At 42.4% G+C, this 13,869-nt stretch overlaps 1 protein-coding gene across 1 annotated transcript in view; it reads left to right on the top strand.

The window, feature by feature from the left end:
* Nucleotides 1-13,258, top strand: part of PLPPR4 (phospholipid phosphatase related 4) — a 47,671-nt gene extending 34,413 nt beyond the window's left edge. Inside the window, exons 5-7 of the mRNA XM_073356953.1 lie at nt 2,175-2,232; nt 3,867-4,040; nt 8,475-13,258. Coding sequence (XP_073213054.1) covers nt 2,175-2,232; nt 3,867-4,040; nt 8,475-9,812 — 1,570 coding nt within the window. The 3' untranslated portion in view covers nt 9,813-13,258. The remainder of the gene's footprint in view (nt 1-2,174; nt 2,233-3,866; nt 4,041-8,474) is intronic.
* The last annotated feature ends 611 nt before the right edge of the window (nt 13,259-13,869 follow it).

Below are 13,869 nucleotides of genomic sequence, written 5' to 3'. Positions count from 1 at the left end.
TGTAGACGACAACATCTTCTTAGCATTGCTGTAACGTTCTAAGAGGGGCATATTTATGACAACAAATTGACATATATTTTCTATTTATAGTGCCCTTTTTTAAAGGTCAGAGTCGTTCCGTTCATCTTCCACAGACCTTTAACTAGGATTCTGGTCAAGAACCCTGGCTGTACAACAGAGGTTGTTTTTTTTTTTATAAACTGAATCTAGCCCTTTATTTTTTTTTCCTCTCATGCCCTTGTGACTTTTTTGTTCTTCTTTTCAGAGAAAAGAAGGTGTTGAAATGCAATCATAAAGGGGCAAATGTCAAGATCCAGAATATCTGATGTGACAGTTTTATTTAGCTACTGCTGTTATGGTTCTGGCTGCAAATGTTCTAAAATAATAGACGCTAAGCTACACATTGTAACTTTCACCCTCGTTATAACTCCTTATCTGGGACTCAATCCTGGAATGTGCTGAGAGTACTCAACTCTGTCATCACTTGGAGCTGAGGCCTCCCCCCACCCCCAGCATGTTGCAGAATCCGGCCAAAAATCAGGAGTCCCCCACAATCTTGACATCTTCAAGGAATCTTCCAATTTTTTTGTCTTGCTGGTCTGCTCCTTTAGCTGTTGGGTGAAGGGGCTGGATTACTTTATCCTGAAATGCTTTCTCCAGTTCCTTTGCCGTACGTGAGCCTGTCACGTCAGGAACTACTGGGAGCTGAATCTGAGGAACCAGGAGACAGAGAAAATGAAGGTTCACTATGCCCGCCTCCTTAAGACAAGAAAGCTCCATTGTTATTCCCCCCTTTTCACAACAGTAATATGGGGAGGAAGGAGGAGAGAGAAAGCACAGAGAGGATGCAGGGTCTCTGCGCAGTCAGAGGAAGACATTTAGGGGGATGTCAGAGTGCTGAAGAAATTAAGCCTTCACACTGCTCCTCCAGACCACCTACAACATTTCAGGACGCTTTCTGTTTTCCATATTATCAGTCTTACTTGTGGGTCCCCATTTCTCATATTTGGCGAAGCAACTTTCTGCTATTCTGGTGGTGCAAAGCTGCCCTTCAGCCAGTGGATCTTGGCACCAGAGGAGCTCTTCTGCTTAGGGTGATCCTTGGTTGGTGTAGAGACACTGTAGCAACAACTATTCTAATCACCATCCTGACTGACTCTTCAGGGGGCATAGCTAGGGAAAACCGGGTGTGACCACAACTCCCTCATGCTCCAGCAACACCCAGTTACTATAACAGTACATTGGTAGCAGTCACAAATTAGAGCAGCCCCCAGGAGTGGCATTCAGATGGCCCAACATTTGCAGAAGCAGACTGCTTCCTGACCTGTGCTGCGCACTCTTAGGCCACAGCTAATCATCTGAGCCATGAACTTCATTGATTAAGATTATGGAGATATATATAATGTAATCAATTATTTGCACATATTATTTGACTAGCAGTAGAATAATATTGTTGATGAATAAATTATTCACAAATAATAAAACTCCATTATTTGACTAGCTCTATAGATGGCTAAACAATGTGCCTCAAATAAATTATTCACGTTTTTCCCCTCAATCAGAACTACCTATATTGATAGAAAAGAATAAGGTAGATAATGTGTAGCAGTCTTCCTGTAATACTCATTCCAGTCACTAACCGCCTAAAGAAAGAATTAATGAAATCTCAATCTATTTACTATGTAAGAATTTTTTTTAATGAGATTTTTGAGCTTATCTCTTTGGACCCAATCATCCAAACATCTACTATTAGTTGTTAGTCAAAAAGGAAGTCCCTCTGAAGTCAACGGAATAATTATATAACTCATATGAACAGACTTTTGTAGGATATGGCCCATCATGAAAAAATATCCAGAAATGTAATTATATATATATTTGCCCCTTTAAAGAAATCAACTATCTCAGAGTTTGGTGCATCTAGTTTGTTTTTTAATATCAGAAAATGATTTGGTGTTGAATATTTAAAACAAAATGTGATTATTTTATTAATTCAGTTCTTAGCTGATCCTTTCCCCAGAATACGGAATGGGGACTTAGGAAAAAATATAAAAGATAATTTATTTGCTTGTGATTCATAAGTTAAAAAAGACTGTACCATCCCATGTGTTTTTAAATGAGCAGTCGCAGAGTGTATTTGAACTGAGAAGCATAATTTGAGTATCCTTCCTTGGCAGAAAGTCATTCCCTTCTCAACATGCGACTCTGGCAGCCTTTGCAGCTGTATATATTTCGGTAAGTAATCAACTCTGTTCATTATTCATTTGTACTAGAGAAAAGTCAGAATGTCATTTACTCTCTGGTGTAAAGTGACTTGACTTAGATTGTTGCCTAACGTAGTAAGGAAATAAATAAGCTCTTATCCTCTGAGCCTGACAGCAAAATGAAATTACAAATAGCTAAAATAAACTCAATATTGTATTACTATAAAAGAAACAGTAGGGACACAGTAGTTCCACACAGTTTGTTATCTAGCAACATTATCCTTTGTAGTGGAGTGTAACATTAAAGCATATTTAATGCTTCATATTATTCGCATACAAAATATGATACTTGTCTTATAAAGTGATATTTTAGTTTGCGTTCAAATAATGCTTAACATATCCTGCCTCTTTTCTTCCTCCCATCTAACTTCAAACATTGCATCCAAACTCTAGACTTTAAGGGACAAATTCTTACTTGATATCGCTGCATTGACTTCAGTGGAATTACATCAGGAATTTGTTTGTTTGATGTGAATAGCTCCACTGATATTTACCAATAGGATTGGCTGGCTAATTTATGGTTAGTTGTGCCTTTGTTGAATGTTTAATTTTTAAAATCTAGGAGGAGCACAGGTCAGAGGCTAGGAACTCAGCAAGATTCAAAGAGCAAGTGGCTGTTTATGTAAACAACAAAAATATCTAGAGTTAATGCTAACGGAGGATTGGAAGCAGTGTGAAACCTTATGTTTCCGGGCTTAAATCAGTTACTGCAGACAGTCTTTTTGTTCTGTGTTTGCACAGTGACTTGCATAATGGAGTGCTGATTCGTGAGGGACTTCTAAGCACTTCTGCAATGCAAATAAATAATAAATAACAACCACTGATTAAACTGAAACCTTCTGGGGGGGGGAAGGATTGATTACCCCACATCTGCCCACTGTGGGATCTCTTGTACCTTCCTCAAAGCAGTGTTTCTCAACCTTTTTAGGTTAGTGATTCCTTATTCAAAGTCAAAACATTACACCATCCCCTTACACTTACTATCAAAATAAGAGTAAAAAATATATTAAGGATAACCATGATAGGTCTATATAATTTAATTGTGTGTGTGGTTATATACTCAACAGACAATACTTGACCATGAAGGTTAAGGGAAGTGGAGGAGCAAGATTTTCTTTGCTTTAGATTATAATAAAATTTTCAGCACATTGTGATTGCTTTTTGTGACATACACCCAGGGGTCATGACCCACTGGCTGAGAAACACTGCTCTAAAGTATCTCGTACTAACTGCTCTCAGAAACACTGTATTAGATGGACGATGGGTCTTATCTGGTTGGACAATTCCTATGTTCCAAAAGCACTATCTCCTTAGCTAGTAATATTTGCAACACACCAAATCCTTACTCAGGTCTGAGTTGCATTGTCTTCGGTGAGAGTTTGGCTTGGATAAGGCCTTTGGAAGTGGTCCCATTTGATTAAAGATTTTTCTATAGCAGTTGAATGGATTTTACCAAGAATGAAAAATAAAATCAACAAAATTGATGCAATAAGAATATACCAGGCATTCCTTTGTATTCAGTTGAAGAAACCATACATGAAATAAAGTCATGTCCTCTTAGATCAATCTGAAATTTCATAAATCACTTTTTCTTTTCTTTTCAAGATGTACTTCAATTCCACTTTAACCGACTCCTCCAAACTTCTGAAACCTCTTCTCGTCTTCGCATTTATCATCTGTGGAATTATATGTGGCCTGACTCGTATCACCCAGTACAAGAGCCATCCAGTTGATGTCTATTGTGGTTTTCTAATAGGAGGAGGAATTGCTCTCTATTTGGTAAATACAGTATGAATGTGTTCTAAGTTTTAGAAAACACAAGTCATTCATATTGCAATGGGCTAGTGAATTCTACACAAGTATCGTTTCTGGAGATAAACTGATAAAGGGGGAACAGGATGGCTTTAAAATGGATTGCCTGTCATAGGGATGACACCCCACCTGGGATGCCCTCATGCAGCAGGCTGCAGCATTATAGGTGTGTTAGCATCAGTTTCCTTTTTCTCCATCCATGAAAGGAACATAATTTCCTCAGTGTCCAACACAAAGCCCCATCTCTAGGTATAATTTATTCACAAGCAGCAGTTTCCCCAAAACCTTTGTAGTAAAACCATTCTCCACAGACCCACAGTAAACATATAAAGGTACAACACTTTCTCCATTCTCCTCCTCAGGGACAAAACCGCTGTGTCACCCACCCAAAAGTCAATATCAGCACCGTGTTCCCTGTTCTTTTTTGCCTTGTTCCAGGGCCTCCCTTTCCAGGCCATCCACCTGGGAATAAGCAGTCTCATGACTCTTCTACCCCAGATACAGGATTAGTCCTTTTCAACCTCCCAGCACTGGCTCCCCAGCTCAGCAGGCTAGCCCCGCCGCTGGTCTCCTAGCCTGGCCTCCCTCCCTGTTTCACGGAGGCCTGCAGGGCTTTCCATTCTCTGCAGCTTCCCTGTCTCCCCCAAGAAGCTCTCACCTGACCCTTTCTTTGCTCCTCCAGCCTGTGCTCTCAGGCACAGCTCACCCTGCCCTTTCCTGAACCTCCCGTCTTGGGCCCAGAGCCATCTCATAACCCCTGTTGGAGGAAAGCCAGTCAGTCGCAGTGCATTGGACCCTGCTTCATCTTAAAGGAGCCAGTCACCCAGTGAAAATAACATAATGTACAACGTTGCTATTAAAAGGAAATGTAATTTAAGATTGAACATGGAAACAGCTCTAAGACTGTGTGCTATCTGAAAGTATCTTGTGACTTTTCTATCCAAACACTAGCTAAAATAATGGATTAGATCAGAATTTGCTGCCATGTGTAGTTTATATTACAAATATCAGTTTTGTTTTCACAATTAAATATGAACTTTAAAACGGCCAAAATTAACATAAACAGGTACAATAAATTGCCAAGTTGGTAATAAACTAAGGGCAACGTAATGCCCTTGTACATCATTGGAACATGTTGGGAGGTTGTGCAGAACTCTGCGGCCTGAGCAGGGATCCTCTGAGGCACTCCAGGTGTATAGGGTAGAAGGATTCAAGAAGGGCTTAGCTCTCCTTACATCTGTTGGTGAAAAGCATAGCAAGTATTCCTCCAGTGCTTGGTGTTGTGTGTGCTAGGAAGTGGGGCTCTGGACACATCCCCAGTCTGACTGATCTACATCATCTTAAGTCTTCAGAACACTGTTAGGCTAGCTACCTCCTAGCCTCCCCAGTGCTCAAGGAATTCTAGTGACAGCATTTTTCCTGGGTCCTGTGTGGGTGAGGAAAAGATGTTTCCCTGCATCCAGCTATGAAGCAAAATGAGTCAGAAATGCTCTTCAATATAGTATTAAAACAGATGATGTTCAGTCACATCATGGTAATCACTTGACAGTACAGGCTATATGCCAAGGGTTCTCAAACTGGGGGTTGTGACCCCTCAGGGGTCGCAAGGTCATTACATGGGGGGTCGCAAGCTGTCAGCCTCCACCCCAAACCCTGCTTCACCTCCAGCATTTATAATACCATTAAATATTTTAAAGTGTTTTTAATTTATAAGGAGGGTCACATTCAGAGGCTTGCTGTGTGAAAGGGGTCACCAGCAGTGATGACCTGCCAAAATTTTAACAACCGGTTCCCTATTAAAAGTTGTGATTTAAGGTATGTGCCCCAGTATGTATTTTTGTACCAGCAGGGTTACCATATGTCTGTATTTTCCCGGGAGGAACCTCCCTAACGGCGATTTAAGAACCAAAAAGCCTGACCTGTCCGGGAAAATACGGTGTATGTTAACCCTGCCTAAAGTTCTTTTTTAAAAAGATGGGCCTGAACTAGAAATCAGCGAAGTTTCACATGTGTGGGTCCCTGCCACTCCCTGGGGGTGTGCTAGGGTGACCAGATGTCCTTATTATATAGGGACAGTCCCAATTTTGGGGTCTTTTTCTTATATAGGCTCCTATTATCCCCCACCCCCTGTCCTGATTTTTCACACTTGCTGTCTGGTCACCCTAGGGCGTGCACATGTGTGGGTCCCAGCTGCTCCCTGCCCCCCTCACTGAAGCAGGTGTGCAGGGTTACTGCCCTGGGAACTGCAGGGCATCAGTGGATGGGGGCCAGCTGCAGACAAGGGCGTGGGGCAGGGCTAGCTGGAGGCAGCGGATGCGGGGGCTGGCTGGAGAAAGGAGGGTGCGGGGTTGGCTGGAGGCAAGGGAGTGCAGGGCTGGCTGTGGGCAGGGCAGGGGGTGTGGAGCTGGCTGGAGACAGGAGGGTCCGGGGCTGGCTGGAGGCAGGGCAGGGGCTGACTGGAGGTAGGGGCTGGCTGCAGGCAGGACAGGGGGGTGCAGGGCTGGCTGCAGACAGGGGCTGGCTGCGGGCAAGGCAGGGGGTGTGGCAGGGGCTGGTGCGGGCAGGGCAGGGGGTGGCTGGAGACAGGGGCTGGTGCAGGCAGGGCAGGGGGTGGCTGGAGACAGGGGCTGGCTGCGGGCAAGGCAGGGGGTGTGGCAGGGGCTGGTGCGGGCAGGGCAGGGGGTGGCTGGAGACAGGGGCTGGTGCAGGCAGGGCAGGGGGTGGCTGGAGACAGGGGCTGGCTGCGGGCAAGGCAGGGGGTGTGACAGGGGCTGGCTGCGGGCAAGGCAGGGGGTGCGGCAGGGGCTGGTGCAGGCAGCGCAAGGGGTGGCCGGAGGCAGGGACTGGCTGCGGGCAGGGGGTGCGGGGGTCGCCGGAGGCAGGGGCTGGTGCAGGCAGGGGGTGCGGGGGTGGCTGCGGGCAGGGTGGTGGGTACTCACAGGGAGAGCAGCAGGACGCAGCCCAGGCCCAGCAGAGCAGCCAGGGACCCACCAGGCAGCATCGGGAGCCCCAGGGCCAGGGGAGCAGCAGCAGCAACAGGGCTTATGCTCAGGGCCAGGCGGCAGCCCACATGGCTCCCCCAGCGCAGCGCCCCCGCCGGCCAGAGGAGGAATTACATCACTTCTCGGCCGGAGCCCATCAAAGCCTCAGCGCCCCCTGCAGGGAAGCGGGTTAACAACCGGTTCTAAAACTGCTTCAAAATTTAACAACCGGTTCGCGCGAAGCAGTGCGAACCGGCTCCAGCTCATCACTGGTCACCAGTACAAAAGTTTGAGAACCTTTGCTATGCAATGCCCTCACCAGAGGATGATATTAGAGGCAATAGCTTTTAGAGTGGTAGAAGTAACACCAATATGAGTAGACTATTGAAATCACACTGTATATGAAAATGGTCAGTTCCTGTGTATTGTAACCTGATCTGGAATTGATTTTTTTACTCTGGATGCCACATAAAATGACAAGTGCATGTAAAGACATACAAAATTCACAGCAAAATTGAGTTGTGCCTATGTTTGAAACACACACTCAAGCATGTTCTTGACTAAGCTTGCTCATAGGCTGTTGCATGATGGCTTACTTCAGAGACTCTTCATTCTAAATACTCTGCAGCCAGCAAATCAGCTCTGAAAAGTAAAAAAAAAAAAAAATCAATGGGGAGGTTGAGAAGGAGAAATTAATACTGTGTAATTACAAACAGATCTGGAAGTAGTGCAAAGAATTAACCTGAGTGATTAGCTCAAGCATTTGGACTGTTTATTAAATATTCTCTCTCACTAGAATTTCTTTAAAATGATATTGTTTTACAACTGGCCCACTGAATGGAGTAAATGTCACGAAGCTAAACCTTGTTGAAGTTCTGCATACGTTGGAAGCCAATTGATTCAAATTGTTCTATCATGTAGATATTGTATTACATGGTCATTACACAGTAGAAAGGGCAGAACCACTGAGCAGAGAACTAATCTAGCTGGAACAAGTTTCAGTAAATCAGAGCAGACAGTTGTGTAGCTGTAAACATTACTTAAGTGAAGGCCAGGAATTGTGAAAACATTATTTTAAAAACAAAACATTCTCCCTTGTACTGTACCTGCTGCTTTGTAGGAGGGGGAAATAATCCTCTGCTTTTCCCAGTTATTCTCTTAGACTACATGGGTGTAATAAAGGATCACAATGGTACCACTTTATACATACCTGCATGTACAGAACTGAGGGAAAAATTTGGAACAATAAATAAGATTTGTATTGGTGAGGATAAGTAGTAATGGAAAGAAAACAAACTGAACCATTTAGCTGTATTAATATTATGCGTTTTCTATTTATTTAAACCCATGAAAGTATAATTAAAGTGTCTGAAAATATTTGTTTTTCCATAATTATCTAATGCTTCTATCCAAATATCAGGGTCTTTATGCTGTGGGGAACTTCTTGCCAAGTGAAGAGAATGTAATTCACCAGAATCTGCAAAGAGAACCATTAAGATCTTTGACAGACCTGAGTCAAGATGCCAACAGAATTTTACCGGGTAAAAATGGTGGCAATAGTGACGGCCGTTCCTCTCACCATTCTGAGAGTATTCTGAATCGAAACCATAGAGATTCTGGATCCCTGACTAACATCAAGAGAGCAAATGCTGATGTAGAGATTATAACTCCACGAAGCCCAATGGGAAAGGAAAATATGGTTACTTTCAGCAACACTTTGCCAAGAGTCAACACGCCATCACTGGAAGATCCAGCAAGGCGAAACGCAACAATTCATGCATCAATGGACTCTGCCCGTTCCAAGCAACTTCTTTCTCAATGGAAGAACAAGAACGAAAGTCGAAAATTGTCTTTGCAAGTAATAGAGACTGAATCCGGCCATTCACCACCAAGGGCTATTGAAATGCGATCAAGCTCTGAGCCATCCAGAGTGGGTGTTAATGGTGATCATCATGGCCCCAGCAATCAATACCTCAAAATTCAGCCTGGCAGTGTTCCGGGTTGTAATAACGCGGGTCTTTCTGGAGGGCCAAGAGTCTCTATTCAGTCACGTCCTGGTTCTTCACAGCTAGTCCATATTCCTGAAGAGACCCAGGAAAATATAAACACATCTCCCAAAAGTAGTTCAGCTAGGGCCAAATGGCTGAAAGCTGCAGAGAAAAGCGTTGCATGTAGAAGTAACAGTCAGCCAAGAATCATGCAAGTAATAGCCATGTCAAAGCAGCAAGGAGTGCTTCAGAGCAGTCCTAAGAATTCAGAGAGCAGCACAGTCACCTGCACTGGAGCCATCCGATATAAAACCTTGACAGATCATGAACCCAGTGGTATTGTAAGAGTTGAGGCCCATCCAGAAAATAACAGACCCATAATTCAGGTGCCATCAGAAGGTGAAGGGAGTGGATCTTGGAAATGGAAAGCTCCCGAGAAAGGTAGCCTTCGTCAAATTTATGAGCTAAATGATCTCAATAGAGACTCTGAGAGCTGTGACTCCTTGAAAGACAGTTATGGGTCTGGTGACAGGAAAAGAAGTAACATAGATAACAGTGAGCATCACCATCATGGGGTTACCACTATAAGAGTCACACCAGTGGAGGGAAGTGAGATTGGCTCAGAAACTCTGTCCATCTCTTCAAGCCGTGACTCCACACTTCGAAGAAAAGGTAACATTATTTTAATCCCTGAAAGAGGGAGCAGCCCAGAGAACACTAGAAACATCTTCTATAAAGGAACATCCCCCACAAGAGCTTACAAAGAATGAAAAGAGACATGTCAGCTGATCCATATGACCAAGAATTAACACATTTTGATAAAGCTTGTGCTCTCTTTCTTTTGAGCAGATTCAGAAATATTCTTGATGTGCCAAATTTACTGAGCATCGGCCTGACTATTGTTGGATGTTGCTGATGTATGGTGTGCATGAGCTTGTGGATTTCATGTGGTTGGGGGGGAGGGGGAAAGCACAATGCAAGAACCTAATACAAAGAGTTTTCTTACAACTTGTTTCGTCAGACTAAAAACATTTCTCAGAGGGTGACGATATCAATCAAAGTGATGGTCTTGAACACAGACACTTTATTTCCTGAATGTGCCAACTTTTTGATTTTATTTATATTTATGTCTGAGGACAAATAATTTTTTCACAGCAAAGCCTGTATCAGTGTTGTATATTCACCTTTGCAGATTTTGCACCAAAACTTTAATACAGGGTGGTGCTGACTATAACTTTACATATTTTGAAAATTTACATATGCGTTAAACTCGACACATGACATATTGATGTGCAGTTACTTTAAAAGTAATACTGCTAATACTAGGACGATGCTGGCTGCATTCATGTAGAGTAGGAAATATTTACAGCTTTGTTATAGTGGATTTGTCACATTAAAAGATTGCAAAGATTTTGTGTAGTTCTTTGAAATAATGTTTACTGCAACAAAAAAATATGTGGGTGACATTCCATTGGAGTGGAATAACTATCTAGTTTGAATAGTTTAGCTGCTGCTGCTCAACTTTTGTTTAAGTACAGGTGCTACTAATGAAGAGGCTTCTTCTTAGTGGGCTAACTTGTAGAACAGTTTTAAATATTGTTTTTAAAGGGATCTTTTAAAGCACATAAAATAATACAGATTTTGCATTTTACAAGCTCTCATTTTGTCTCTCTGCAGACCTTATATTTTTCTGTTAATTTTTAACTAGATAATGCTTGACACTGATAACTGCAAAGAAATTTGCTGTGAAAGAAGGTGAGCCATGAAAACTGAAATTGCTACTGCCTGATCAGTCACTAACTATTGATTAACTGGCATTCTAGCTCACACTTGGATGTACACACTTCACTTGCTTAGCTTAGCACAAAATGACCATAAGCTTCACTCTCGTCATAGTGGATCCTTATTTTAATGCTTTGCTTTAAATTTGGAATGTCTTAGTATGCAGAATCAATACACGAGTATTGCATTGTGCCTCGGGTGCTACTGGGGGCCCTGGGACAGACTCATAAGACCCTCCTTAAACATGGCTTTTTTTCAGTTAGGAATCAAGAGGGCTGTGTCCTGGCACTGGAGAGAATATGGATGAACTCCTAATGGTGTGATTCTTCCTGTAATACTTTTATAATATGAGGAAGTAACTTGCCTTCTTAGAATCTGTGTTGCCAGGAATTACTAAACTGGACTCTAAAAGGAACTAAAATGGCTTTGTCCTGGACATGCAGGAGGACAGACAAGATGCAAGGGATTTGGTGTAATTAGGCTGCAACTTTAGCTCATCTGGAAACTACCAGGCAATGTCTTGTACAGTTCAGGTCCTGATTCCTTCCTTAATTGTTTCCACCTAGTGGATCAGTCCCCCAGCTCTCCACAGATGGTCTCTAGCCTGTTGCTGGGACCCCACTGGGAGCCCTCATAGGAGGGATAAGGGGCTGATGATGGGGGGCTGTCTTCTTGCTGAATCAGACGTTAGGAGCCCTAACCCCTTTCCTCTCCAGGCACCTCCTAAGTCAACTTCTTTAGGGGAAGGCACCCCTAAATCAACTTCCAGTTCTGGTTCATGAGGGAGCTGGGCCCCTATAGAATGAGTACCTGTACTGAACATCTTCCACTTACTAAATTGCAGCAGCTTGAACTTAATCTCCTAACCTACTCCACCAGGTCACTGAGCTGCTGTGGAGAAGGCAAAAAAACCCCAATCTGGCAGTAAGGTGAAAAAATCCTTCCTAGTCCGAAATAAGGTGCCTAGTGCAATGCCCACAGCTGACCAAACAATCCCAGGACCTACTTTAATCCCAGGGACTGGAGGCATGGAGGGGGATTCCAGCCGGAGGAACAGGCTTTATATACCCTCTCCCCAATCCAGTGTACAGGGACAAATGATTGACCTGAGCCCTGCTGGCCAGCCCACCACTTCAGGTGATGCTTTCCCCTTCCCCAAACCCCTGAAGGAAGGGGGCAGGGAGACCCTTAATGGAGCCAGTATCTGTTTTCCCCACCAATCCGAACAGACGCCCCCACCTCCTCACCTCTGAGATTCCAAGTTTGAATTCTGCAGATTATGTTTAAGGAACTATCCTGTGGGGGTGGTGTAGTCTGCTACTAATGGTGAGTGTTACTACTGGGCACTATAGTGGTGAACGTAACCATAGAAACCAGGGAACGGTGAGAAAAGAAAAGTAATTTTTTAGAATATGCAGTTTCAGATTACAATAGTTACAAGGTTTGTTTTGTTTTTGTTTATATAAATAAAACTGAGTCTTCAGTCCTTGGTATTTAATATCAAACCTTTTTTACACATTTCCTAGGGATTGCAAACACGTGGATTGTCTTGGATAAAATATGTAGGCTTTAGCTTAGTTTGGGTGTACAATTAAGCAAGTAGGATTAGCTTTAATGGAATGGATATGACACAGTCATTGCTGGCCTATAAATTCAAGAGGAGGGGACATAAGTAGATAAACCTGAAAAAAGAAATGGAAAACTGCAACTGGAAATACTGGCAATAAACCAAGGATTATACACTACTCTCTCCAGCAGTATAACTGTTTTGGAGATGACCGGGTTTCTGGTGGGAGTGGTTGCTCTTTATTCCTTGGTTTTAGTTGAGCCATTTATGGGTATCTAGCATATGTTGCTTTTACTACTATGAAATTTGCTGCATTATTTCAAGTGCAGTGTGATATTTTTCCTATCAAGCTTTCCTATTTCTTAACAAAAGATTTTAAAGCACTTGTGTAATCATTGAAATTGTGTTCTTTACATAATATTGATATATTCTTTTTTTACTCAAAGTGCCAAAGGCTACTCTTTTTAATAATGGCTTATCAAATTATATTACATTAGAAAACAAATGTAATAAGAAATACATTGGAACTCAGATTTCTGCATGTATCTCTGATAAGGAGCCTTTTGTAAAATTAACCTGTGTTTACATTCCACTAATACCTTAATTTAAAATGGATGAAATAAATTGACAGGTGGCATCTTCTTAGTGTTCTAATTTTTCTTACTTGTGAAAGGGGGAACCAATTTCTTTGTTAGGCTGTGCTCTACTGAGAAAAAAATACTGGAAATATAAAATTAAATATGTTTTTCAATGAAAATTCTATATATAAAATATTGTGTTTAATAAACTGTTATGCAATGTTTTCAAATGGAAAAATTTGTAAATTGCTAGAATGTATTTTGTTAAATAAGTACAGATCAATGCTACTGTGTGAGTTTATTGTGCTATCATAAAAATAAAGATTAAATTCCTCATTGAAGTTCAGTCATTTCATCTGTAGCGCAGTAGAAGTCAAGTTCCCATTTCCCCTCTCCTTCCCCACTCCTGGCCCCCTTCTTTTTTGTATCATTAATGTGTAGCTTAAGAAATGTAAAATCTGGCAGCACTGGCAGCTAATCTGAGCCATTAGCCGTGCCATCTAAAATATACAGGAAGTCATAAGGGACTGTTTAAGGACAGAAAGTCTTAGATCTATGGGAAAAAATGCACATGAAAATGTGAAGCCAGTGAATCTGGACATGAAGGGCCTGATCCTAAGCCCGGTAAAGTCCATGGAAAGATAGCCTTTGATATCAGTGTGCTTTCAATTGGGCATTGCCATTTCCACAAAAGGAGACAGTGCAGTTTTTCATTTGTTCTCACCAGTAAAAGGCAGAGGGGTTTACTCCGCTTCTTGTCATGCAATTTTAGAGGCTGAATTTTACTCACATAATCAGAATGCTCAGAATGCAAAAAAGGGCGAGGAGAGGGGGTCAAGAGTCATAGAAGGAAACTGAGAAAAAGCCATAAAGTAATTGTTGTGGGACATAAGAAAACTA

The sequence above is a fragment of the Lepidochelys kempii genome, chromosome 8 (assembly GCF_965140265.1).
Source record: "Lepidochelys kempii isolate rLepKem1 chromosome 8, rLepKem1.hap2, whole genome shotgun sequence".
Taxonomy (NCBI): Eukaryota; Metazoa; Chordata; order Testudines; family Cheloniidae; genus Lepidochelys; species Lepidochelys kempii.
The sequence above is the reverse complement of the archived record's forward strand: the minus strand, read 5'-3'. Positions and strand labels throughout refer to the sequence as shown.